This window comes from Dermacentor albipictus, unplaced genomic scaffold, assembly GCF_038994185.2.
Source record: "Dermacentor albipictus isolate Rhodes 1998 colony unplaced genomic scaffold, USDA_Dalb.pri_finalv2 scaffold_35, whole genome shotgun sequence".
Lineage (NCBI taxonomy): Eukaryota > Metazoa > Arthropoda > Arachnida > Ixodida > Ixodidae > Dermacentor > Dermacentor albipictus.
Genome location: NW_027225589.1, coordinates 438,237 through 465,817, shown reverse-complemented (window position 1 = coordinate 465,817; position 27,581 = coordinate 438,237). Strand labels below are relative to the sequence as shown.

General features: G+C 43.9%; 2 protein-coding genes across 2 annotated transcripts in view; both read right to left on the bottom strand.

The window, feature by feature from the left end:
• LOC135897211 (sulfotransferase 1C2-like) overlaps positions 1-1,919 on the bottom strand; it is a 56,957-nt gene extending 55,038 nt beyond the window's left edge. The window contains exon 1 of the mRNA XM_065425794.1: positions 1,839-1,919. The gene's annotated coding sequence lies outside the window, so the exon portion shown is untranslated. The remainder of the gene's footprint in view (positions 1-1,838) is intronic.
• Positions 1,920-13,979: 12,060 nt separating this feature from the next.
• LOC135897243 (sulfotransferase 1C2-like) lies at positions 13,980-27,390 on the bottom strand. Its single transcript, XM_065425827.1, has 3 exons — positions 27,298-27,390; positions 21,274-21,749; positions 13,980-14,465 (listed from the first exon to the last, which is right to left on the bottom strand). The coding sequence occupies exons 2-3, from the start codon at positions 21,727-21,729 to the stop codon at positions 13,980-13,982; spliced, it is 942 nt and encodes a 313-aa protein (XP_065281899.1). The 5' UTR covers positions 21,730-21,749; positions 27,298-27,390.
• Between the last annotated feature and the right edge of the window lie 191 nt (positions 27,391-27,581).

Below are 27,581 nucleotides of genomic sequence, written 5' to 3'. Positions count from 1 at the left end.
TCATAAGATGCCAACAAACACGATACCAAGGTTAACGTGGGGGATATTACTTGTGCTCAATAGATGAACTAAGGAATCGCTAAATCACCAGAAATAAAAGTGCACAAAGAAACAACTTGCCGAAGCTGGTGAACGATCCCACAAACTCCGTGACCAGTAATTTATCGTTTGTTTATTTCATTGAAAAAACACAATTTCGCCTAGGGTGTGCTTGGTGTCAGTGTCTGTTGGCTTCTTATTATGTGACTAACAAAAATCATGGCCCTACATTTACCCACTTGCTTGTCGTTTCTCTCTCTCTCTCTCTCTCTCTATATATATATATATATATATATATATAGAGAGAGAGAGAGAGAGACCCGAATTAGTTTTCTTCTCGCCTAATCTAACCAGATCATTGGTGTTAGCTAAATTATAAACATCTCAAATGTCACAATTAGCTTAAAAGTGCCACTGAGAAAATTTGTAGAGCAACACTACAAAGTCCTGATACAGCTTTCTGTTGCTGAATACGTGCCCCATGAAAGTGTGTTTTTGCAAGCGTGAATGAAGCCCGCGAATACACGCAAAGTGCCTCGAGGGGGCAATCGCATGGCAATTTTGCGTGAATTTGGGGGCTTCTAACTGCTCGGAAAAAAAATACTTTTATGTGACACGTATTGAGCAACAGAAAGCGGTATCGGATGTTTTCCATGATACTCCAATTATTTTCTCATTGACGCTTGTCATGTTATTTTATTATTTGAGAAGTTGAGAAGTTAGTTAAGTCTACTTCGTATAACGTTCATGTATATTGCGCTAAGTAAATTTATTATTGCGTTAAGCTTATGTGCAGTGTCAGATTGTCGTTTTTCATCGCGAGAGGGTCCGATTTGTGGCGGAACCCTTGATCGCTATCGATAACGAACGCTGCTACTTGGTCCAACAGTCCCGATCAAGTTTGAGTGAGTTCTATCACACCCGTTGTAGTAAGTGGGTCAAAATCAATTATCAAATTTGTCTAATATGGTGTCATAATTGCATCACTGAAATATTTTTTTCAGGAAACTATATATATTTTCAAGGCTGTTATCGTCTAATGATCATCTGCAACTCTCCAAAATGCATGGCCGTCAGTCTATAATTTCGTTAAAGAGGCGCAATCGCGATGCACGGATCGCGATTGTATCAATTCGGATCGACCAAGATCGCGATCAAAAGGGACGTGACCATGCATGCGGGCCGAGCGCAATCCGGATTGGGCCCAATCGCAATGGAAAATGACAGCTTGACACTTGTATAACTCGCATTAGCCTTTATATGCAAGCTGTAGTTCGATGCCCCTCTTTGAAAAGCTGAGGTGTGGGTTTATTGAAAATGCATTCCGTAGAGTTGAACATTATTCATTTATGTCTAGCCAGCAAAACGGCAACACTTTATTAACTACTGTAATAAGATATCTTATTTCTTCTTATGAAAGCAGTACTGCTGTGGCATAAAACCCCCAGACCCGTATCCAGAAACAACTCCTAGACTAGAATTGTTTCTAACAGAAAACAAAAATCTGCTAACATTGACGCTCGCCATATAGTTAGGGAATGTAACTGGCCAAAGGCAAATGATAATTTAGAAAGACAATCTGTTAATTCTAAGACCCTTTCCTTGGCAAGTGCTGTTAGATATTGACCGTCCGAACATTGCTGAAATGCCCAACGTAACCATTGGCTGCAATCTCCTTCATTAACTACAGTTTCTGCATGAGGACAGATTTCCTTATATATACGCTAGCAATGGAATACCCCTGTTGCTGAAACAGTAGCGCAAAGTGGAACGAAACAATAGTGGGTACATCCACCTACCTCTGTTTCACAGTGCCTTCTGATGTGTATACTTGGCGCTCTTTCAGCGTAGTGAGCCAACGACTGTTTCTGAGCTCAGAATAAGCGACTGATATGTCAACTGCTGCGGCAAGCAAAACCGCCTGCCTTTCGTTCTTTCTGGGCGTTGCTTTTGTGAGAGCCTTTAGAGTGCTTCTTGTACTGATAGGGTCCCCGTATGGCGTGCTGTGGGAACACAGGTTATTTTTTTCTTTTGCTCCAAATAATTTCTTTTGCTGAGTCCTAAGTGAATGCGACAGTTGTAATTTACGTAAGTCATTGTGTTATGTGAATGTTGTACAGCTTTAAATTGGATTCGGCTTTAATTATGCACGCACTTCGCATGCTTGTTTACTGTACGGCGATTTCATCTTGAATGTACTGGAAAAATTGGATCGTTTCAGTCATTTCGCAAATCAATCCTTCTCTTGATTGTTTTCTTCTTGTTGTACGTGCTCAGGACATTGCTTTCACATATCGTACAGAAATACAATATATAAGTCAAATGGCACACTTTTTTTCTATGCATACCTGACTGCTCTCAAACGTATCGTTGCGCGCTGTTCGAAAAAATAGTAATTTTATTATAACCATAATGTTGCCACTATAGGTACTCTACTAATACAAGGACAGGCGAATATAAATATTAAACTATGCATAAGCAACGCGCATCTTGGATATATGTGAAGCGAAGCTTCCTTAAAATGGTAAATCAAATGCCATAAGTTCGCCGATTTCATCTATGTGTCTTTCGTTGGAAGGAAAGTTGGAAAGTTGGTTTGCTCTCGCGTGCGCGTGTTATTTTCAAGGAGACGTTCACGGCGACTAACTCTGAGAGGTAGTTAGCGCTGTCGTGATAGAACCGTTCATGCAATTGTGGCCTCATGGTTAGATATATGGCTGCTGTGTGGTATGACCGGGAGTATGATGCCACCATCGGGCGCGCAGTTCAGTTTTCTCATAGTGTTGGCTCTACTACCCAGAAGCCATGGCTTACAGTAAAGACTGGAAGACATTGGACGTTGGTTCGTGTAAAAAAAAACTGTTCCGGAACAAATTTTCATGCGTGCAGTCCACAGGTACTACTTGTTCGCCATATCGCGCGTGCTCTTTGAAATCTGCAAGTTTCCGTGGGCTGAAGGCTTAATGGGCTGAACAAAAAAAAATTACGGTTTCGTGATGTATGCTGCCACATTCATGCCAGGTGTGTGAGCTTGCACTCACATAACAAATTTTTGACAAATTTAATCTTGATTTTGAGCAATTGTGACAAGGTTGAAATTAAAGTTTCGTAAATTTGTAAACCAATATACACCCACGGACACACACGTGCATACTCGAGGTAGGTGCGAATTTAATCAATTCGCACAATCTAATACAACGCAGTGCCTATGCACATGTTGTAAGAATGTGAAAGCAAATGTGATTCTTACATTTACTTTTTGCCTGGGGGCCCCCAACTAGTGTGTTGGAAATAAAGTGGATTCTGATAACGTACCGATCCGCAGCATCCTTGTAATTGTGGTGATCGGTGACGACATCGAAGGACCGGCCGTACAGGTATGGGCGAAATTTTGTGATGGCCCAGATGATCGCGAGACATTCTTTTTCCGTGACGGAATAGTTCGCTTCAGCTTTCGTCAGAGTACGGCTTGCGTAAGCAACAACATATTCTTGGCAGCCGGGCTTTCACTGGGCGAGCACAGTGCCAAGACCAACACCGCTAGCATCCGTGTGGATTTCCGTGGGAGCAGTTGGATCGAAATGGCGCAGTATCGGTGGTGTTGTGAGCAGCCGCCGTAGCGTCGCGAAGGCATCATCGCAAGTCGGGGACCACGCGGAAAGATTGGGGTCTCCCCGAAGAAGCTCTGTCAGAGGTGCCATAATCGAAGCGAAATTTCGAATAAAGCGGCGGAAGTACGAGCAGAGGCCAATGAAACTGCGCAAGTCTTTTAGAGACGTCGGCTTCGGAAATTCTTTAACAGCACGGAGCTTAGCGGCATCAGGGAGAACGCCGTCCTTCGACACGACATGTCCGAGAATTCTCAGCTTGCGTGCCCCAAAGTGACATTTTTTCAGATTTAGTTGGAGGCCAGCGTCACTGAGACAGCGTAAAACTTGCTCCAAGCGGTGAAGGTGAGTAGGAAAATCTGGTGCGAACACTACTACATCATTCAAATAACACAAGCACGTGTTCCATTTGAGTCCTCGAAGAATAGTGTCGATCATCCGCTCAAAAGTCGCGGGCGCGGTACAAAGTCCGAATGGCATCACACGAAATTCATATAAGCCATCTGGTGTGCTGAAAGCAGTTTTAGGCTTATCTTCTGCAGCCATAGGCACCTGCCAATAACCAGAGCGTAGATCGAGGGAGGAAAAGAACCCTGCACCTTGTAAGCTGTCGAGGGCGTCGTCGATCCGCGGCAATGGATAAACATCCTTTCGGGTTATTTTGTTTAGGCGACGGTAATCCACGCAAAAGCGGATCGAGCCATCCTTCTTTTTAACTAAAACAACTGGCGATGCCCATGGGCTGTCGGACGGTTCAATGACACCACGCTTTAGCATGTCACCTACTTGCTCATCAATGACGCGTCGTTCTGTCGACGAGACGCGGTAGGGTCGCTGCCGTAGCGGTGAGTGAGAACCGGTGTCAATACGGTGACATACAGTCGTCGTTCGGCCCAGAGAAGTGCTATGGCTGTCAAAAGCAGGGCGAAATTTCTCGAGGAGACGGAGAAGGTCATGGCGTTGCATGGGGCTTAAGGCGTTGTCGATGACGTGGCTGAAAACGTCTTCAGGTGATGTGGCAGGTACGGGACTACAGTAGAGGGTGTTGACCCCTGACGACCCAACAGGAAGTTCCGACGTGGTAATGGTGTCGTAAGGCTCCACAGAGCCGAGAGACTCCCCGCGAAGCAACGCAATCGGGAATGGGAAGTGGTTGTGTATAGGAAGGTGAGTAGCACCAGCTTGAAGTCTAAGTAACGCAGTTGGGAGTGGTGAGAGGTGGCGGGGAACGAAAGCAGTGGAAGGCGTGAAGAGTACGGTAGAGTCGGAGGCAACGGAACAGGATGGAGGTGCCAGAACGGATGCGTGCGGAGGTATATGGATGTCGTCAGTGAGGGACAACTTGGTGCAGGAAAGCGAAACGTCATCGGATATGGCATTGCCAAGCGAAGAGAAAGCGACTTCCGCACGGGAGCAATCAATAACAGCTTGGTGACGGGAAAGAAAGTCCCAACCTAAAATAATATCGTGGGAACAGTGGGGAAGAACGACGAACTCGACTGTGTAGAGCACTCCTTGAATTTCAAGTCTGGCGGTGCACGTAGCCACCGGCTGGACGTGCTGTGCTGTGGCCGTGCGGAGTAAAGGACCGAAGAAAGGCGTCGTGACTTTTCGTATTGAGCGGCATAGTTTTTCGGCAATTACAGATATGGCGGCACCGGTGTCAATGAGGGCAAGCACAGAGACTCCTTCAACAGCGACATCAATAACATTGGGCGGCGAAAGAAGAGGGCTGGAGCGTTGTGACGATGACGCAGTTCTTGCCTCGGGAACTGCGCCACTTAGTTTTCCGTGTCAGCGGTAGAGGGACGGCGACGCATCGGGGAGAGCGAGCGACAACGAGGAGAAGGAGAACGGCGGTCGGAAACTGGGCGAAGGCTTGGGCGGGGAAAGGGTAAATCGCGGTCTGATGCGTAAGACGACGGATGGTCGTACGCGGCTGTGCGTGGGTCATCACGTGGATGAAGTGGATGGCGGCGGCACAGGCGTGCGACGTGCCCGGGAATACCACACGAATAGCAGATGGGCCGATTGTCCAGTGTGCGCCAGGGATTAATCACTCGATGGGCTGGAGGTCGTGGCGGCGTGGGCGTAAAAACAGGGCTAGGCATCGGAGGCGAAGCCCGGAAGGTCGGTGGTTGTGGTCGTTGTCGTGCGACGGCGTCGGCGTAAGTCAAAGGGGCGGTGAGTTGAGGCGCCCGTTCCAGAGGAAGTATCTCGGACGCTTGTTCTTCTATAACGTGTCGTAGGGTTGGGCTAAGGGACGAACTTGACTCTGGTGGGTTGGAGATCAGGGAGAGCTGGCGAGCAACTTCTTCCCGGACGAAAGCCTTGATTTGCGAGAGGAGGGTGGCATCTGGAAAAGGAGAGGTCAAGTCGGACAACGATTCCTGATGGGGAACAGGACGGCGAGTGAGGAGGCGTTGCCGGCGGAGCTCGTCATAGCTTTGGCACAGTTCAATAACTTGGGCAACAGTAGATGGGCTCTTTGAAATGAGCATCTGAAACGCGTCCTCGTCGATACCCTTCATGATATGCTTGATTTTATTGCCCTCAGTCATGGATGCATCGACGCGTTTACAGAGATCGATGACATCTTCGATGTAGCTGGTAAAGTTCTCACCAGGCTGCTGAGAGCGCGACTGCAGACGCTGTTCGGCACGAAGCTTTTGCACAGCAGGGCGGCCGAAGACCTCGCTGAACTTTGTCTTGAACACCGTCCAGCTTGGAACTTCGCTTTCGTGGTTCCGAAACCACAAGTGGGCAATTCCGGTGAGGTAGAAAGGGACGGTGGTCAATTTCGTGATGTCATCCCATTTGTTGTTCCGACTGACGCGTTCATATGATGAGAGCCAGTCATGAACGTCATGGTCGTCAGTGCCGCTAAAGAAAGGAGGGTCCCGCTGGCGGAACGTGCCGGGGCATACGGTAGACTGGGGAGCAGGTGGTGGTAAGCTCGTGGCGCTTTCGGTGGTCATGATGGCAGGTAGAGTCCGGCTGCGCATTTCCAGGATTGCAGGAGACCCAGCAAACATCCACCAATTATGGCAAAGAAGTCCGACACGGCTGTGGACGACACGAAGGACGTGGACAAGAATACGCAACAGCGTAGGCTTAGCCGGTACAAAACCAGGAACAGCGTCTAGCCCGAGCCCCACTTCAGTAGCGCTGGCGATCCGGCTGCGGAACTCGGCACGGCGCACTTCTTCTTCCTTACATAGCAATAATATATTGCAACAATCATTTGCCTCATCATAGTTTCGTCAAAAGTAATGCGTTGTCTAGCGGGCGTAAAAATTAGGCGAAAGGAATGTGGCCCTTCCTGTAACGTTGATTGCCAGCGCACCCACAATGACACTATTTCTTTCCGCTCAAAATGGTCAACATATGCTTATCTATGCGTATTATTATCACTCAAGAAGCTCACTTCAAAATCTGCCATAAGCATAAAACGTGCCCTATCGCTCTTAATTTACGCATGCTTTCCTCCTAAACGGTTCCCAAATCGTTCCCGTTGCATCGTAGAGACGTTTTTCATTCGGAACTCCTGAAACACGTATATATATATATATATATATATATATATATATTGATTGACACGTGAACTGGTTTATCTTTTTGGGTGGAGCGTTTTTCAACGCCTAACAAATGTTATCGCTCAGCACGGGACATGCCTGCGTGTGTCGGAAGTTTCTACAATGTTATCAGTGGTTCTATCCGCGGTCTGTAGACAACGAGCCTTGTGTAATCTGATTTCGTGTTTGCGTGACACGAATGATATAGCACTTCCTGGACGACACGCGGGCACCAGCGATTTCTCTAGAACGTTCGATGGCTCGTGTAGAAAAGCTGACCCACTTGACCGGCAAATCAAGTTTTCCAGGATCGCCCACTGTATTCGCCGCAATCGTTGTGCTTTGAGTGTAGCCTGCTTAGATGGCACAGGTTCACCTAATAAAACACTTAGCGTCGCCATGCACAGTTTTGCTGCGGTCTTCACCGTCACTACCACGTGCTATATATATATATATATACATATATATATATATATATATATATATATATATATATATATATGCAGGATATCATGATTTTAGGGAGGAAGTCTAAACTCCAAAATTTAATGACATTGTGCGGTCAAACTTTGGCGCCGCTAGGCATAGTGTCGGCGTAGTCGCGGGGTCTATATCTTGTTGCTCCACAGTTATAATTCAACGGCTGCATTTGCTGCCATCAGGGAGCTGACGATCATATATTCATATGTAGGCACCATTGGAGGCATCTCTTCAATGCCACTGGAAGCACTGGCACTCCACTCACTTCTATTTCATTGCAGTTTCGCTATTACGTTTCCCAAAGCATTGGGAAACGTAAGAATAGCGCCATATCTGTAAATTCGGTGCCGTATATTGCTTTCTTATACAACATCTACAGTTGGAAGATCGTATTTTAGTCCTCAGTCTTAACGTAACGCCACATCTACCATATTGTTTGCTGATCATGTACATGGCGTTTATGCTAACTTGGGCCAAGTATTAAAAAAGATAAACATGCTGTACGCGCGTGAAATTGCTGCAGTATTTTTATGAGCTATATGAAGCACATCCTTCAATTTTTTTTAGACCACCAAGCTTGGTATTTAAAAAACGTTGCTTAATTAGCTTTTTAACTAGTAACTCTAGCGAAAAATCTTCAATGCGGAAGTTGTAGCGCTTGCTCAGAGACATCGGAATATGTAGTCTATGCTAAAATAACTGCCGTGTTTAATTTTTTTCCAGCCTTTCTTTAAAAACGGCGAAATTCTAAGAATTCCACGTCACTGCCGGCTGTCTTGTCACGCTTTTAGTGCCGGCCAATGTATGTTGAACGGATTTGCAAAAGCTGTTCCGCGCACAGAGATTGATGTCACGTTAAGTGACAAAAGGGGCGGACAGTTCTAGGAAAAAAGATTCTACAACGAAATTGCCGCTGCCACGTGCGAATACGATATGTGGCAGGATCGAGCGTGGTTTTTTATCTCCGTCTTTATACACAATATCTGCGTCAGTCCCTCTACCGCGTTTCTCAATTGGTTCCAAAAAGAAATGCCTGCGCTGCGTCAAATGCTGCTTTCGGTCCCATATCGCAGTCGCATGCGGCAGCCAATTTTTCGTTGGAGAATTTTTTTCTTAACATTGTACGCCGCTTTCGTTGGTTAACGCATGCGCAGTCCCGCAGCCGATCGATGTGTGGTGAGCAGCTCCTGCTAAATCGTTCAACTTGTTTTTGCAACCACTCAAAACCCGTTGCGTTAGCCGGCAGTCACGTGCTATTTTTGAAATATCGCGCACTTTAAAGAAAGGCTGCAAAAAAAAAATGAACAATGTAGTTATCTTAGTAAAGATGAAATAAAGCGACGTTTCTGCACAAGCCCTACAACTTCCTTAATAAAGATTTTTCGCTAGAGTTGCCATTAAAAATGTTATTTCAGTAATTTTTCTTAATTACCCAGCTCGGCGCATGGGTAAAAATATCATGACGTGCTCCATGCTGCTCACAACAGTGCTGAACCAATTCTTCACGCGTAGAGCCTATGTTTGTTTCTTTAATACTTCGCCCAAGTTAGCTGAATCACCCCGTATAAACACCATATTCTCTTTCGGGCAATCAGAGTGGTTCATGAGTACCATGACACCCCTCCTTTTGGTATTTTACGTGATTCATTATTTCATCTGCTGTACGCACTCAGCGGTAAATCGGTTTGGCCAATCACCGACGATGCACTCGCGGAAGAAAGCCGGAGCTCTCGTCTATCTCCATTTTCCTCGTAGCCATGACCGTTACCATAGCACGCAACTATGACTTATCCGGTGCAGCTTTAAGGATAATTTTTGCCATGTCCATTTTTCTTTCTGAACGTAGACATCACGCTTTGTATGGTGGAGGCGTGCAGGACTCTCTGAAGAAGAGCTTCTTCTTTGCGCAGCACTGTTCTGTGTTCTTTTAAAACAAACAAAGGCCAAGAAAGTCTCAAATGTTGAGAACTTGATCCGTTCTGTCTATCTTCAGTTCTTGATGTGCTATGAAGAGGATAGCTTTAGCGCCGCGGTACACGTACCGTGGCAGAATGTGATCAGGATAGCCGCCGCAAGTGACCTTCGGATGTGCAAGATGTCCTGTGCATATATATATATATATATATATATATATATATATATAAATATATATATATATATATATATATATATATATATATATATGCACAAGTGGTTGCTTTACTGAAGACAAGCGAGACTGTCCACGTAGTATATTTTCTGCTTTCTCATATTTCCTGGCGCAATCCACATACATTAGTCCTAGCTTTCGCCTAGTCAGCTTTATCGTGGCCAGCCAATTTTTACTATCTATAGCAGGACGAAGGGCTCTCCCGGCTAGTGTCCCTGTATAACCTCCCGAAGGGCGCAGAGTTGCGCATAGGTCCTGCATTATGTCCCAGCTGTGATGTGACGCCACTCCTAGCGCGCGCAGGAGGAAAATCACGCGTGGTGTTCCATTCGCTTTTTTGTCTGCTGCTCGCTAGCAACATGCGGCAATTGTTCGGAAGCGCTCAACAAGATGGCACGTTTCAATGCAGGCTGTGCTCGAACCATTCGCGTAAGCGGAAGGGGGTAGCGTTCCAACGGACCTAAATTTTTATTTTGCCATGTGGATATACACATGCCATATACAAACACACGCGCGAACGTGCATACATGTGGTAGGACACGCCTCGATCCCCGGAAATAAAATACTGACTATGCCCGAGGCTCCAACAGCTCGAAAAGTCGCTTGCAAACACGCAGTACTTTGCAACAAAACGCACGGCAACGTTGTGCAGCATGCATATGAAGTTTTCTCGCGGAAGCTGAAAGGCAAGAAATATTTTAAAGGGTGTTCAAGGAAAACTCCACACGCGTGTGGTGGGCAATAATGACACAAAGTTTTGTCTGCCGAAACTGGATGAATAATGACTGTCGCCAAGAGAAAAATCGTGCCTACAGTCATATAAGTGACCGTTAACCGTGGCCATCATTGATCATTAATGGTCGTTCATAGCAGCTGCACGTTTGGGATATATGCGGTACCGGTGCGATATGCGGTGCGGTATGCGGTACCGGATATACCGGTATCATTACCTTTATGTTTTCTCAGTCAGACAACTTACCACCGTCATCAGCCCCTCTTTTCTTTTTCTCCTTCTTCCACTTTGCTTCAACATTCTCAATCCCCCTTACTCAGTGCACCAGCTTATTTTCCTCCTCCTCCTCCCATTATCAAGTGAGGGGGAGAGCAGGCTATGTGTACATAACGATGCTGTTAATATAGGCAGGTGCTGTTCCGACAAAATTTAACAAGGCAACGATTTTCTTAGAAATTCGTGAGCTGTAGCAGAAAATGTCGGCTCTCGTGTAGCAATGAGTTCCTCCTCGGCTGGTATTCTATATGCGTCTGTCATGTGCAGGTATGGCCCAGAAGAGCTGCTGGTAAAGCTGCTCCGGTATGAGCTGGCCTCACATCTCGTCATCACTGCTAGGATGAGCTTGTGAATGTAGCCTATAAATAAACAGATAAATACATAACTAAATTAATTATGTCACAGCATGGCTCTTTGTGGGGTGGCTACCACAACAAAGATATTACCGAAGCAGATGTTATATGCATTCTTCAAGTGTGGTAAACATTAGCAACGAGCCTAGTAAATTTCTGAAGGAACGAACTTTGTTTCAGTACCATAGGTTGGCAGTGTCTTGCAAGAGGTGACGGTGAAGTGGCCCTCCTCGCTTTGCTGAGCTTTACTTTCCATCGTAGCGCTCCTTTCTTGGCGGAAGCCTGCAGTCTTGTAGCGTTCTCATTATAGGGAAGCACAGCTAGTTGAGTCCTGGAAAGAAATGTGGAAGCTGGTATGCATTTTCATATCACCAAATTTAGGCAGTTTACCTTACGTTCGTGCCATCTACTGAGTAAGCCACAGATTTAGGGGCAAGGCAAATCAACAAGCTGTTGAACGACTCTAATTAGTACGTCTGTGCTCCAGGTGAAAGGTAGCGCAGATCACTCAGCAAGCGAGGGCTTTCCAATCTTAGTTTCAGCTTTTGAAAGGTGGTTGAATCTGTTTGCAAAAGATATTTTCAAGAAGGTGTCAAAATGATGAACTTGGCAAGTATGGACAACCATATGAAATAGCGTGGCTTTCTATTGGCATTCACAGACAAAATAATGTGGTTTTGCTTCTGCTGAATTATAGAAGCACAGTATTTTTTTTTTGGCATGTGTGATAGTTGATGCATGACCTCTTTGTATTCCAAATTCCAGTTTGCATGCCAGTGTGAAATAACATGATTAAGGTAAATGGCTTTTGACAGGCACCGAACAGTGTACTATACATCGCAAAAAAAACGAACTGTGCTCTTCAACTTATTAGTTTGGAGATTGCAAATTCCAGCTTAATGATGCACTGTAGAGTTGCTCACATTCTTTGTGTCATTCACACTACCAGATGACAAATTCTACAATGATGTACCTTACAAAGTTCTCATCAAAGGATGGCTGGTAGCTTTTATCCGCTAGGTGCACTGAGAGCCAAAGTCGGCGGCAGGTGCCTATGGGAGTAACCACTCTTTACGTTTACTATGTTACTCTGAGGTTATACCTCTTATGCACCGAACATTGAAGAACGATTATACTACATATGCTTTCAACGAAAACACACGTACAGAAATTTTGAGCCCGGCTGTCAGGGGACATTGGAGACGTAGTTCTCGAGGGAGCAGAAATCTCGTCTGGTCCATAAGCTAGCTCAGCTGAATTGAAGATCCACCGAAGAGCAGTGGTACCTCTACTGTGACGCTAGACAACAAAACATAGGTAATGAGAGCATTTAATTGACTTCTTATACCGTGTCTTTTTCACTCTCCGCTGCATTCCCAATGACTTTTGGCAATGAAGTGCACTGCTGGACAAAAAATTACCGTTTTAACTTCATGTAAAGGTAGCGCGTTAAAGCTTAAAGATAGCGCGTTTGTTTAGTGTGATAAACGAGCACTCTCACTACCTGTAAATTCCCACAGAAACGAACCAAAGTACTTCTCTATAGTTTCTTTGCAATTCCTAGTAAAGTAATAAATACTTCTAATTATATGCTTCCTGTACTTTTATGCAATTGCAGCGATTTTTGTATTATGAGTAAAGATAGGACTAAAGAGGATTTTAGCCCTTGTTCTCAGGTTCCCTAGCAGTGCACCTAGATTAACACAATTTGCTTTACCTAAGGATGCTGAACATATGCCGATTTACCTGCAATAGTATAATTAAAATCGCTCATTTGTAACTGCAGCTTTTAGAGCACAACGACCCGACCTCTTACGTACGATACATCCCTTCTCTATGAGATTTTGGGGTTCTTCATATATGCTAATATATCTCATTGAGAAGTGGCTCATTCTGGATATATTAAAGAAAACTGTAAAAGGCATTAAATTTCAGTTATGCGAAGAGGAAGAGGCATGCGGACAGGGCACAAGAGTAGAGAAGTGGACAACACGAACGCCGACTATCAACTGAAGGGAGCACAGAGGCGAAAAAAGAAAGAAGACACAAAACTCATCTGCACAAGCATCTGCAAGTTTTGTGTATTCTTTCTTTTTTATCACATGTGAGAATCGCATGATCTGAAATTTTGGCATAAGTTACGTGGAACACCCAGTACACATCCTAAATATTTGCTTTCGTACGCAACATTTTTTGCACTATATTGTACACTTTAGACGAATCAATAAAAATAAGCGGCATGGATGGCCTCTTGAAGCTGCTTGCATAGAAAGATCGAATACTATACCAAGAAGGCAAAACTCAGGCAAGCCGCAATGGTTTCAGTGGATGCTTCGTTTTGATAGGCGGCAGCTTGAAAACGCGCGTGTATCAAGTTAATGCCAGGTGGAAAAACAGTAGAAACACCACTGCACGCAGTAGGCTATTGTGCTTTTATTGACGGAATATACAGCTAAATGTACGTATTGTACTTCATGTATATCTATAAATATATATATATATATATATATATATATATATATATATATATATATATATATATATATATATGCACGTAAAGAACTTGAGTGGTGCTACAAGGTAAACAGAACAAGTATTTATTTCGACAGTTTCGATCGGTGGACCGATCTTCATCAGGGCCTTCATATATATATATATATATATATATATATATATATATATATATATATATATATATATATATACATATATACGGACATGCGTGTGCCCTGTCTTATGCCTATTATACACGTACACCACATTTCCTCATGGGATATCACAGTCTTCCCATAGTGCAATGACGTCGCTTTCCTGTGTCTTTTTCGTGATCCATTCTTTCATTCGCTGCACCTGCTCAGGAGTAAAATAATTTCGCCAATCGCCGACGATTCCCTTGCGAACAATGCCGGAGCCCTCGTGCATTTCGTCCTTTAGCTCGGCCACGTCCTTCAAAACGGCAAACGTCTCTGACTTCTCCGCTGACGCTTTCAGCATGATCTTTGGCAGGTCCGCTGGTTTTACATAAAAGATGGCCTTCATGCTTTCCAGACTGCAGGCCTGGAGGACTCTCTGAAGGAGGTCATCGTCTTTACGCAACGCTGTTCCGTGTTCTTCGCCAAGAAAATCGGCGATTTTGAGCACTTGTGACCTCGTGTCCGCCTTCAGTTGTTCATATGTGATGAATAGAATATTTTCTGCTCCTCGATGCTCATACCATGGCAGTAGGTGATCGAAGTAGTCGCCGTAGAGGACCTGGGTAAGAGAAAAGCGATCTTTGCTTAAGATAGAGGCATAGACACGGTGGATTTTATTACGGCGACATTAGGTGCCACACCATTGGCTTTTTCATTTTTTCTAAGGTAATCTGCATCTACTCTACTTTCTTCCGTTTGTTCAATGTTGAACTGCGTTTTGTGTTAGTTCTTACAAAAAGCTAAAATCAATTTGCGCACGGTTGATTGTATTATTAAATTAAACCATGTGCTAAACAGGGTTCTTTAAGTTGCGAGTGCAATTTGCAAATAGGTAGTCTCACATTTAGGCGATTTTTACTTGAAGTCTGTTTACAAACATTTTATTAGTATAACGGAAACGATGCTGAGTGCCAGTAGTGGCAGGATCATACCTAAGATTCTTCGATTGACATAATACGCAGTCTTTTATAGACTTCTGCTAAACTATATGCGCCGCCGATTTGATAAGGTGAATGCGACCACATTTTTGCATGTGCGGATAGTTGAGCTCTTGTTCGTCGAGCGTAAGGCTCAAACACCGCTAATTCGCTTGAATAGAAACGAGGCAAGCTCTTAAAGTGACAGGGCCTCTCATCATGATGGCTTTTTCGTTGGCTAGGAATTGCGCCATATGTTCAAATATATGTCATAAGACAACCGAATTTTTTTAGTAACCTCAATTGCTGCCGCACCTTCGTGCAAAAAATATAGCCTTAAATGTGGGTGCACCGCCATCGTTGGAATATATAAAATCACAGTTAAACCCGAACCTAGGAAATGTGCTCTTCGATAATTGTCTTCAAAATGACACAGCTTTTATATGTCCTCATTTTGCCCCATATTTGTATTGTTTGCACGATATACTAGTCACTCTTCGAGTACCTTAAGGCAAGCCAAAAGAACGTAAGCAATCTTACAGTGCTCACTTCAAGGTCGGGACAAAAATAACACGAAATGAAAGGCGTCCAGGGCAATTGGTGTTCATGGAATATGCAATTATTTCAATTTTACATCCACTTCAGGGACTCGTTATTGTATTGTTTCAGAGTTATTAGGATGTTGTGAAGAGTTGGAGATAACGTGTGCCTGTATAGCAGAGCTTACAGACAGGGTGTTTTGTCTATGTTTTGCTAGGCCTTAAAAACCAAGAACGTACGCCCGTGAACTAAAGTTTATGCATCAAAGGTTACCAAAAAAAGTGATTTTACTGCTAACTAAGACGGATCACATGAACAGGTCGGTCCACTGGAACTCACACCGCCAAATGTTCCATGAAGTGCACAAATCTCAAGCTACATTCGAAGGCAGCACCAAAAATTTGCTTTATTGTGGAATCCCCGGTCCATACAAGTTTTTCTCAAGGGCACACTTGATGGGATTAAGGACGATGCCATAATTTGTTACTAGTTGTGCTGAGTTACTCAGTAGAAGACAGGCATCGTATTTATCCAATGATGCTATTTGAACTATGAGAAATTGTATGGCCTGGTTCAAGGATGCTGTCGCCCTCTGGTACCCTAAACGCTTTGTGAGTGCTGCAGGCGGTGTATGGGCCCTAGGGTACATGAAAGACCGTCACCAAATGGAGGCCTAAGTTACATTTATTCGCGCAATAAAAATGCTTACAAGCCAGGGCTTGTTGCAGCTAGTCGACATTTCAGGGTTTAATTTTGCAATTGTGCGCACTCCCAAGTAGTAGTATCCCCGTTTGTTTTGCACAGGATGCGTCGATACCAGCGTAATTAAGTGACCCCCGTATTGGTGGGCGCACAACTGCGCCCTCCGTCAATCGAGTTCGCGCACCAGTAGACGCTACGGGCTCTCGCGCTTGCATCAATATCCTACGTTTGTGCTTCTTACGCCTGCGTGCACGTTCAACCATGGTCTCCACAGCTGAACAACCGTTGATCTCGCTACCTTAGTCCTTTCACGCCATTTCCGTGGCCATGAGGGGGAGGAGGTGTAGTTGAACGTAGGGGCGTCATAAGCGAGCAGGCGCAAAATGTGTTCAAGAAAGAATTAGCATCGTTAGGCGACATCATACCTGGTGGGCAGTCATGTGAGGACGGGAGACAGACATAACTGAGAAGGGAATTCTTTCTTCTGCACAACGATACTGAAGTCCCTAGTACGGTCACAGAGACCTAAGCGGTAATGAGTCAACAAGGTTTCGTTACACGCGGTTTCACCAAGAGATTCCTTCTGAGGATCCTTAAGGACGTTTCAAAAACATCACGATGTTGCGGACTTGGAAATGTTTTGCCACTGGTGTACACATGTCTATAATGAAAAAGGTATTAAAGGAGCGGAGAATCGCAAATAAGCTTCCAGTAGGCAGTGAGCGCTTGCCTGTGGTATTTATTGCCTCGTGTCCTTGTTGATTCGCGCTGTTTAACCTCAATTCAATATATGACCCAACTAGCCCTTCTCAAAATCTTATAATAACTTTATTGGTCTTTACATATAATTTCGGCGCTTTCCTCAAGCTCGGGAAAATGAGCTACGTTATGAATAGCATCGTAGAAACACCACTACTTGTTTATGAGCACGGTCTGCAGCGGTTGCATTGTAATTTGTGACCGAAGACAAATATTTAAAATTGTCAATTATTCAATGAGGTTGTTAGGTTATCGCACTTTATATACACATCTGATCAGCCTGGGCGACCAATAATACCATGTATTTGTCCAAATCGCCTAAGGTGAACGACTATTTTATAGATTGCTTCAAGGTACGTGAAACAGCAATAGATAATAAGCCATTTATACTATATGGGAACGTGTCGTATATTTGTTACATTAGTTGGAGATTCGTAGAACACCGCCTACAGCAATTTCCTATCGAATATTTTTGCAGCAATGGAGAACCATTCATGCTACTGTTGGTGATTTGTCACACAGTTCTTGAAACATGAGGTGTCCTACTAACTTCAGCAGATGTGGTCGTTTTGACCACGTGATAATACACGAACACGTCCTTTTTTCACTTTCAATCTTAGTTTATTGATGCGATTGAAATTTTGTACAAAACACGTTGCGCTAGGAGGTCCCATAGTCAAAGACTGGGCAGGGATCTTCAACAATAAATGCATAGATAAAGGACTTAATGCGGTTAACAGAGGTAGAAATCGTATGGAACACATCATCCTCATCATCAGCTTGGTTACGCCCACTACAGGGCAAAGGCATCTCCCATACTTCTCCAACTACCCCGGTCATGTACTAATTGTGGCCATGTTGTCCCTGCAAACTTCTTAATGTAATCCGCCCACCTAACTTTCTGCCGCCCCCTCCTACGCTTCCCTTGCCTCGGAATCCAGTCCGTAACCCTTAATGACCATCGGTTATTTTCCCTTCTCATAACATGTCCTGCCCGTACCCATTTCTTTTTCTTGATTTCAACAAAAATGTTAATAACCCGCGTTTTTTCCCTCACCCAATCTTATCTTTTCTTATCCCTTAACGTTACTCCCATCATTCTTCTTTCCATAGCCCGTTACGTCGTCCTCAATTTAAGCAGAACCCTTTTCGTAAGCCTCGAGGTTTCTGCCCCTTACGTGAGTACTGGTAAGACACAGCTGTTATACACTTTTCTCTTGAGGGATAGTGGCAACCTGCTGTTCATGATTTGAGAATGCCTGCCAAGCGCATTCCAGCCCATTCTTATTCTTCTGGTTATTTCAGTCTCAGGATCCGGATCCGTGGTCACTATCTGTCGTAAGTAGATATACTCCCTTACCACTTCCAGTGCCTCGCTAACTATCGTAAACTGCTGCTCTCTTCAGAGACTGTTAAACATTACTTTAGTTTTCTGCAGATCAATTTTCAGACCCACCCCTCTGCTTTGCCTCTCCAGGTTATTGAGCATGCATTGCAATTGTTATCCTGAGTTACTAAGCAAGGTAATATCAGCGAATCGCAAGTTGCTAATGTCTTCTCCATCAGCTTTTATACCCAATTCTTCGCACTCCAGGTCTCTGAGTATCTCCTGTAAACCCACTGTGAATAGCACTGGAGAGATCGTATCTCCCTGCCTTTCTTTCTTTATGCCTTTCTTTATTGCGATTTTGTTGCTTTCTTTATGGACGACTACGGTGGTTGTGGAGCCGCTATAGCTATATTTCAGTTATTTTACATATGGCTCATCTACACCCTGATTCCGTAATGCCTCCATGAGTGCCGAGGTTTTGACTGAATCAAACTCTTTTTCTGAATCAATGAAAGCTATATATAAGGGTTGGTAATATTCCGCACATTTCTCTATCACCTGATTGACAGTGTGAATATGGTCTATTGTTGAGTAGCCTTTACGGAATCCTGCCTGGCCCTTTGGTTGAAGGAAGTCTAAGGTGTTCCTGACTCTATTTGCGATTATCTTAGGAAATACTTTGTAGGCAACGGACCGTAAGCTGATCGGTCTTTAATTTTTCAAGTCTTTGGCGTCCCCATTCTTATGAATAAGGCTTATGTTAGCGTTCGTCCAAGATTCCGGTACGCTCGAGGTCATGAGGCATTCTGTATATAGGGTGGCCAGTCTTTCTAGAACAATGCTCCCACCATCCTTCATCAAATCTGCTGTTACCTGATCCTCCCCAGCTCCCTTCCCCCTTTGCATAGCTCCCAAGGCGTTCTTTACTTCTTCCGGCGTTACTTGTGACATTTCGAATGTCTCTAGACTATTCGGTATCAGATTATCGTCGTGGGAGCTACTGGTACTGTATAAATCTCTATAGAGCTCCTCTGCCACTTGAACTATCTCATCCATTTTAGTAACGATATTGCCGGCTTTTTCTCTTAGCGCATACATCTGATTCTTGCGTATTCCTAGTTTCTTCTTCACTGCTTTTAGGCTTCCTCCGTTCCTGAGTGCATGTTCAATTCTTCCTAAATTATAGTGCTTATGTGAGCTCTCTTACGCTTGTTGATTACCTTAGAAAGTTCTGCCAGCTCTACTCTAGCTGTAGGGTTAGAGCCTTTCATACATTGACGTTTCATGATCAGATCTTTCGTCTCCTGCGATCAAGAAACGCCAATATATGAAAGCCTCTAACCCTGCAGCTAGCATAAAACTGGTAGAACTTTCTAAGTTAATGAAACACAAATATTAACAAAAAAGGTCAGGTCATAGTAATAATTGCAAAGTTTAAACACAAAAGGCAGATCCTGGAAGTATTATTCCAGGTACAGAAGCGTGAAATAAACAAAACATTCACTTTTCTAACAAGTGGTGACGAAGTTTTTTTGTTCATAGAAGAGGGTTGTAGGGCCGAAAAAAGACAAATCATAGCAAGCGAGACGGGACAATGTGTTGTCAAATATGTGTTGTCTTTTTTCGGCGCTACAACCCTCTTGTGAAAACATGCACGAACTTCCCTCCAATAAGTATTACCCAGTCAATTCCATATTGGGGCTGGAATGTTGCCAAAAAGTTTGCAGTAAATTTGCCGCAGTTAGTTCTTGGTTTCGGTAGCAGGTTGTTGTTATGGTGTGAAAATTGAGTGCCAGGGAAATGTCCGGTTTAGTCTTTTGTTACCAACGAAATCGGTAGTTCTCCTTGACAAAATTTATACGTCAGGACAGCAAGAGAACGTTTAATTAAATCCACTACTGTCAAAATACTATATGCTTGGAGTAATGGCAAGGCACTAGATTAAAAATGGCAGTAAGTGATTATTGTCAAAGCTTGCTTTTGAGTGTGCTGCAGGAGCGACAAGTGAGTTACGTAGGTATTGCCCCAAAAAGAAATGCACTAAGAGATGTGGCTGAGAATAAGTGCGTAGCAGAGTTAAATTAATATACGTACAGGAAAATAGGGGCGGACTTTGATTGGTATTCTGATAACACATGCCATTTCACTAGTTAATAAAAATATGTGAGTTGTAAATTTCAATTTCATTCATTGCTGACCATGCAAATGAAAGAAATTTTGCATGGTCAGCAGTCTGAAGGGAAATCGGACGAATGATAATGCATGGCTTCTTCTGTACACATTTTTTGCTGGATGAAAATAATTAAAAATTTCAATTTAATAGCAATAATATTGAGCCTATTATCTCTGCACCAATTAACGATTTTGGCCGCGTCAGCGTTAAGGTAAGATATGAGTGATTGCAAACACGTGTTAGAAGAATAAATTGTTGTGTCATCAGCATGTAAAATACAACTAGAATGTGTAATGCATTCTCGGAGATCATTGATGCACAGGAGAAAAATAAAATTTGTCCTAGTATTGAGCCTTGTGGAACCCCTGTGTTAGTTTCGTACGAGAATGAGTATCGTAGGAGTATAGAATGGCAATGAGTGTAGAGACGACATGTTTTAGATCATGTAAATAATTGTAAATAAGGCAAAGTGCTGGACCACATATGCCAACAGCGCTTTGTTTAGCAAAAAGTATGGCATGATTTAATGAATCGAAAGCATTAGAAGAAACAAGAAACATGGTACCATCCAATTTACTAGTGTCAATGGCTGTTTTAAGATAAGTTACAGTAATGAGCGCTAATTTAGTTGAGTACCAGATCGAAAGCCAAATTAATTAGATGACAAAATACTGAACTTTGTGAAATAGCTAGTTAAACGTACTACGAATAATTTTTCAATTACCTTGCTGAAAATGTTATAATAAATATTTAATAAACAATTGTTACTCGTGTACGCAATCGTCGGCAGCAAAGTCATAATGGATCAGAATCTAGAAAGCAGCTAATGTCGAAACTGCCGACGCTTGGCATGTGTATAAGTCGTCTGAGTAAAATTAACTACAGTAAGCAAATCGAGATACCTCCGGATTCCGGATGCACTGGATAAAGAGGGTAAAAAAGTTACCTTTCCTTCCAAGTAAAGGCTGAGGAACTTCTCAAAGGAAACATCGGTGACAGTTCGCAGAGTCAGCCCCTTCATGAAGTGGTAGAAGGACACGGCACAGTCATAAGGGTTCCTGGCTACGTAGATGTACTTGGCACAGTCCACTGGACGTAAAACGCTGAAGGGGAAGTGTGACATAATGGGGCCAGTTCTCAACGGGCTCTCAGCAGAACTTGCTCCAGTCAAATCGATGAACGGGCACGTAATTCTGAACTCCAACATATTGGAGACCGGCGCCGCATGTGTTAAGATGTTGTAAACGATAAACTGCGTCCAATTGGTGCCGCATTTCGGGTACGTAACGACAAGGACGTCTCCCTCCCGTGGTTTGTAGTTCATTGCGGATAGGATAGCTTCATCCTCGAAGAGCTTGTGCATCCACAGGCCTTCGACGTAACGGTATGACTCTTCGTCCATCGTGGCACTGTTGGGTGGCCCTGCGCATTGCATAGATGATGGATGGAACGTTTATATTGGCGGTGACACTGCGATAACATGTTCTGAAACTCTACTGTGGCAGAGAACTTACGATAACTTTGTCTATATATTGAGAGCAGTTACAACGTGAGAGATAAAACTTGAGAAATGAAAAACACTAAATAACTAAGTTAACTACAGAGCAATTTCTAAGATAACGAAAAGACCAACTGTTATGAAACGACAAAAACAAACCTATAGATGTCAACTTGCTCGAAGGGTTGTGATGGCGCGGATTGACCAGGCCGATAGCTAAAAAGGGCATTGTTAACAAGAATGAAACTAACGGAGTATCCTTCTCAGCGTCGTCAGGTACGTGTACTTTGTTTATTGTTAAAGTAAAATCTGTTGTAAAATCTGCTGCTAAGGTTTTTCATGTATTAAGTGCACCGCCAGCGTGAAACTTGTTTCCTAGCAACGGCACTGTCCATACTTTTGAACACTACCGTAAACGCACGCCTTATACCACTGGCCAGAACAGGGGCCTGTTCGCCTAGTTTGACAAGACCACTGGCTCGTTCGCTGTTCATGCGCCCCTCAAACGTACTGCCACGACGCGTGGCCTGCAGAGTGCAGGTTACCATATTGTTCACCGGTGCCTGTATTTCATGTCACTTACCCAGCGTAAAATTATCGAAGAAAATATATGTTAAAAATATCACTGAAATATCATACGACCGTCAGCAAATTCGTGATGCGTCCCAGTCATTCTAGCGCAGAAAAAGGGTGGCTCCGTACGCTTTCGCTTCGGCTATCGCGTGCTTACCAAAATCACGCGTAGCCATCTTTAATGCCAGCGACGAAATGGAGAGGGTCAAGGATCGTAACAGAGCGCAGAATATTTCTCCACCTTTGACATTTGACCTGGCTACTGCTAGATAGCGATGCACTATCAGAAACGAACAGTAGTTTTTTTTCCTGCCCAGGTGTACTCTATGGGCTCCTTCTAATTCATTTGAGACATTGCAATGCACCTGCCCTATTCTAGAGCATGACTGCAAATTGAAAACAATATCATATTACATTTTGCCCCATTCTCACATCGGCTGAGCATTGACGAAGCGCTCATCTGTGTTGCCTAGGATGGACTACCTCGCTTCACCGAAAAAGGAAAACAAACAAACAGACAAGAAATTTCACAGAACCCATCTCACGATGACGGCCGATGTCAATGCGTTTAGCATAGGATCAATAGAGCAACCCAACCTTTTGCCACCACCAAAACAAGCGACGTATCAGGCAAGTAGTGAAGCGGGGCTACTTGTTCACACTTTCCTAAAGCACTCGATGCCATTTGGCGTGGCCTCCAAAATGCATGGTGCCGCGGTGCGTGTGACCGCATATAAAGGCGTCATGCGGAAACCTCGAGCTTCTATCATGAGGCACTGCGCCATCTGGAGGCACGGCGAGAAGTGCGCGCCATGTCTCCCAGGGGACAAGCGTGGCGCCTCGGCGCCTGCACAGGTTGAGAATTGTTCCCTCGCTTGCCGCGCACCGAGTAGTGCGTACTCAGTGACCCAAGTTGGCGACAGGTTCATTGAAGAGCCGAACATACACCGTGCGCTCAAGGCGTAGCCTGTTGAAGCGCTGGCGTGAAAGTGCCACATACCCATTGAATTTGTATGGATTTGTAGGGCAGCCTCCAAAAGCGTCGGGTTACTGCCCTTGAGAAACACCTGTGATGTGGTTTCGATTCCGCTCAGCTTTGGGGGAATTTTAGGAATCTCGTATCACAATTAGCAATCTAAGGTTACTTGACGAATTTTCGCAGGGCTCTGTATGTATATATGTATATATTGGTCTGCTTCTATCCGTATATGTTTTCTTTATTACCTAGCTTTCTTAGAATACGTCACCAAGTATTAGGAACATATTTATGCACGTTTCTGTATGTGTACACGTATCTTTTTTGGTATAAAACCGTTTTTCCGCCTACCTGGCTCGTTGGCCAGTCAATGATCCGTCAAGGATCGAATGGCTCGCGCGTCGGGCTACTGCGCGAAGATAACAGGGCTCGAAACCAACTATCAGATCAGCTTGGGTCACTCAGTGCGCGCCAATGGGTACATACGTGCTGCTCTTCAATCAATTACCTTGAAGGCAACATGAACGGCGGCAGACGGCGGGAATGGGTAAGTACCAATGTTCGAAAAAACTATTTCCAGCTGAATTGAAGCACAGGCCATGTCTCTCTCAGTGCGCTCTGGGGAAACAGGCTTCTAAAGTAACCGTGAGCCACTGATGACTGGCCATTGCTGCATGCAAGCGGCTGTGGTAGTTCGATGACGACGACTCCGCCCACAAGCAGCATAGTGCATTGGCTTCCTGGCCAATCGCCGTAGTCGGTAGGGGCAATGAAATAATGAGCAAGCACGCAAGCAAGGCATGGCGTGATGTCGACTGACAGGTGTTGCCCGGAGACGGCCGAGAATTTGAATGTTAAAAGCACGCTTTTAATCAGCGCATCGCAATGTGACTTGCGTGTTTGCTAACGATGTAAAAGCACGCGTAATGTATTCCCTTTCTTACGCATCTCACACCGTGGCCACTTGACACTCCTCTTAAAGAGCGGATCAAAGACCTGAACATTGCCAGCGATTACCCCGCTATCTACGAGTAGCCTCTGTAGCCTTTGGCTCATTCCCTTTGCTCTTTTTTTTCTTCTTTCTGCTTTTTTATCTCACCCCGTCTTGTTCTCTTACTTGTTTCTTTTTTTCTTTATTTACCTAAATATGTAGAAAGACTGTCGCGAGAATTTATTGTATCCCTTAAAAAAATGGTCCGCTCACCGAGACTGTCGGGTAAGAGAACCAAAAATAACCGCGAAGCTGTGCTTCTCGTAAACTAAAGGTGCCAACAACGAATAATTATCATGCATGAAATAAACACCAATTGGATTTCATAGTGTTTGTTTCACGTGGTTAACGGGAAAAGTGCCTTGAGCGCCCAATTGCGCGGCAATTTTACCTGCACTTGCGGGCTTCTCCCACGCTCGAAAAAACACTTTTATGTAGCACGTACTTAGCAACAGAAAGCTGTATCGGCAGTTTCCCATGTGGCTCTCAAATTTTCTCATTGACACTTCTCATATAACTATAATATTTGAGAAGTTGCTAAATTAGTTCAGACTAATTTTCTGATGAGACAAAATTAAAAAGAAGTGATTTGAGTATCTATAAGCGGCGGCAAAAACCAAATTACCTTGCTTCTGTCGAGCTACGCGAAATTCTCATATTTGTATACTCTGACTAAAGTTAGGTGGGACACCCAGTAATATATATATATTTAAAGATACATGTGTGTGTATATATATATATGTGTGTGTGTGTGTGTGTGTGTGTGTGTGTGTGTGTGTGTGTGTGTGTGTGTGTGTGTGTGTGTACCGGCAAGTACCGTGTTTCGAGAATTCATCTGCATCCCAAGGAGTCTGCATGGTGCCATGCATGGCATGGACCGCTGCAGCATTCACGTCAGACCTGCCGTTCATCTGGCTGAAAGATAGGCTTATCATTCACACTGATAGCAATATCTTGTTGTGTCCGTTGAGCGCGTGAACCAAACACTACGAAAGCGAAACGGTTGTTATTTATTGCATCATAATTGTTCGATGTTGGCACCTTTAGATGGCACCGAATGCGCCTTCTCACATAGGACAGATATACACTGAACATCAAATAACAAGTGGGCAGTGACTTAAATGAAGAAACGAAAATCGAGAGCAACAAAGTCAGCCAGTTGGGGTAAATGTTCTAAAATTGTTCACTACAAAAATCACATAAAACACACCATATATAACAGAATATTTGCTAATACTCACGTGCATTCGAAAAGCGGCAATGCTATGACCGTATTGTGAATCAGTGTTCCATGGTGTTGCCACTTTTCGCAAAAAAATGTAGAAGGCATTTGTGTCACGCCCACATAAAATGTGTTTCATGCAATACATTACCTTCAGCTCTATACTGTTTGGCAGCTCGAGACTTAGATGACTTTTACCGTCAAACATTATATCTGCAATATACGCCCTCATTTGCTAGGAGCAACATCGTTTCTAGCAAAGAAGATGTAATTATGTTAAGAATTTTCTTAAACCATTATAAGGGCGCATTCAGTGCAGCGATTGGCAAAGGTAACTTGATCGACCGCGGGTAGCTTCCAAGGAGCGACTCATGTCGACTGATGCTGATGCCGCCACACGTGACCTGTCCGTCGCCATGGGTACAACTACTCAGACATGACCGCTGATTGGGTAAGCATCTTGTCGATGCTAGTCACGGAGCTGAAAAAATCTATCAGCAAGTGACTGGCCAAAATTGGTGCTCTCTCTTTTTTGGGGGGGGGCTAAAGGGACAATTTCTCACCGTTTCTTGGTGAACAATTTCGCTGGGGGCCTACGGCGACTCGCTGTTTGAATGTCGATGCTGCTGTAATCTTGCCACCAAATCGGTTATTTTTGTCTGTATAACTGCATCGATCCATAGCTGGCCTCTGACTAAGAATCCAGACGCTTTCATATAACAATCTTTTAAATTCATCTAAGCAAATTTGTTATTGCGTTAGGATTATTGCCCTGTCATTTTTTATCGCAATCGACAATGAACGCTGCGACATGATCCGACGATCCAGATCAGGTTTGAATCGGCTCAATCACGCCAGTGTCGTAAGTGGGTCTAAATGAATTATCAAATTTGTCTAATATGCTGTGAAAATTGTAACATACAAATTCTTTTATATTTCAAGAGACTATTGTTTTTTTTTGTAGCACTGTTATCGTCTACTGACCGTCCGAAATGCATGGTCGTCAACCTATAATTTTGGTCAAGAGGCGCGATCGTGATGCACGGATTGCGATTGTGTCAATCTGGATCGAGAAAGGCAGCTATCGAAAGCGATTCGAGACTGTCCGTCCGGGCCGAGCACAATCCGAATTGAACCCAATCACAACGAAAAATGACAGCGTGGCTCCTGTATAACTCGCTATAGCCTTTATATGCAAGTTGTAGTTCGATGCCTGTCCTTCAAAAGCGGAGATGTGGCTTTATGAAACATAGATTCCGTACAGTGGAACATTATTTTGTATAGGATGCGTAAATTCGTTTGCTTGCTAGGTACTAAAAGTGCAACACTTTAACTTCTTTAATCGGATATCTCATTCTTTCTTATGAAAGTGGTACTTCTGAGGCATAAAACCCCTACACTCGTATTAAGAAATAGCTTCTAGGCTCGAATCGTTTGTAACAGGAAAAAATCAGGTTATTTTTACGCTTTACGCGGCAATTAAGAATACAACTCTGTTGATTCAAATAGCCCTTCCGTGGCGAGTGCTGTTGGCTATTGACCGACCGAACTTCGCGGAAATGCCCAATGTAGTGATTGGCTGCAACATCCTTTATTAACTAGTTTTGGCGTAACGACAATTTTGTTAATATACACCCTAGTCATGGAACACATCTGTTGAAAAAAAGCACCGCAACATAGAACGAAACAAAAGTAATTAGATCCACTTACCTCTGTGTCACAAGGCCTTCTGATATGTATACCTGGCGCTCATTCAGCAGAGGTAGCAAACGAGTTTCTGAGCTTACAGTAACGCGACTGCTATCTCGAAAACTGGCGGCACGCAATCCTAGCTGCCTTATATTTTTCTGGGCCTTGCTCTTCTGAAAGCCTTTCGAGTGCGTTTCCTACTGATACGCTAATCATATCGCGCACTGTGTGAACAAAACTATTTTTTTTTACTAGGCAAAGGTGATTTCGTTTGCTGAATAAGTGTATGCGATAGCTGTAATTTA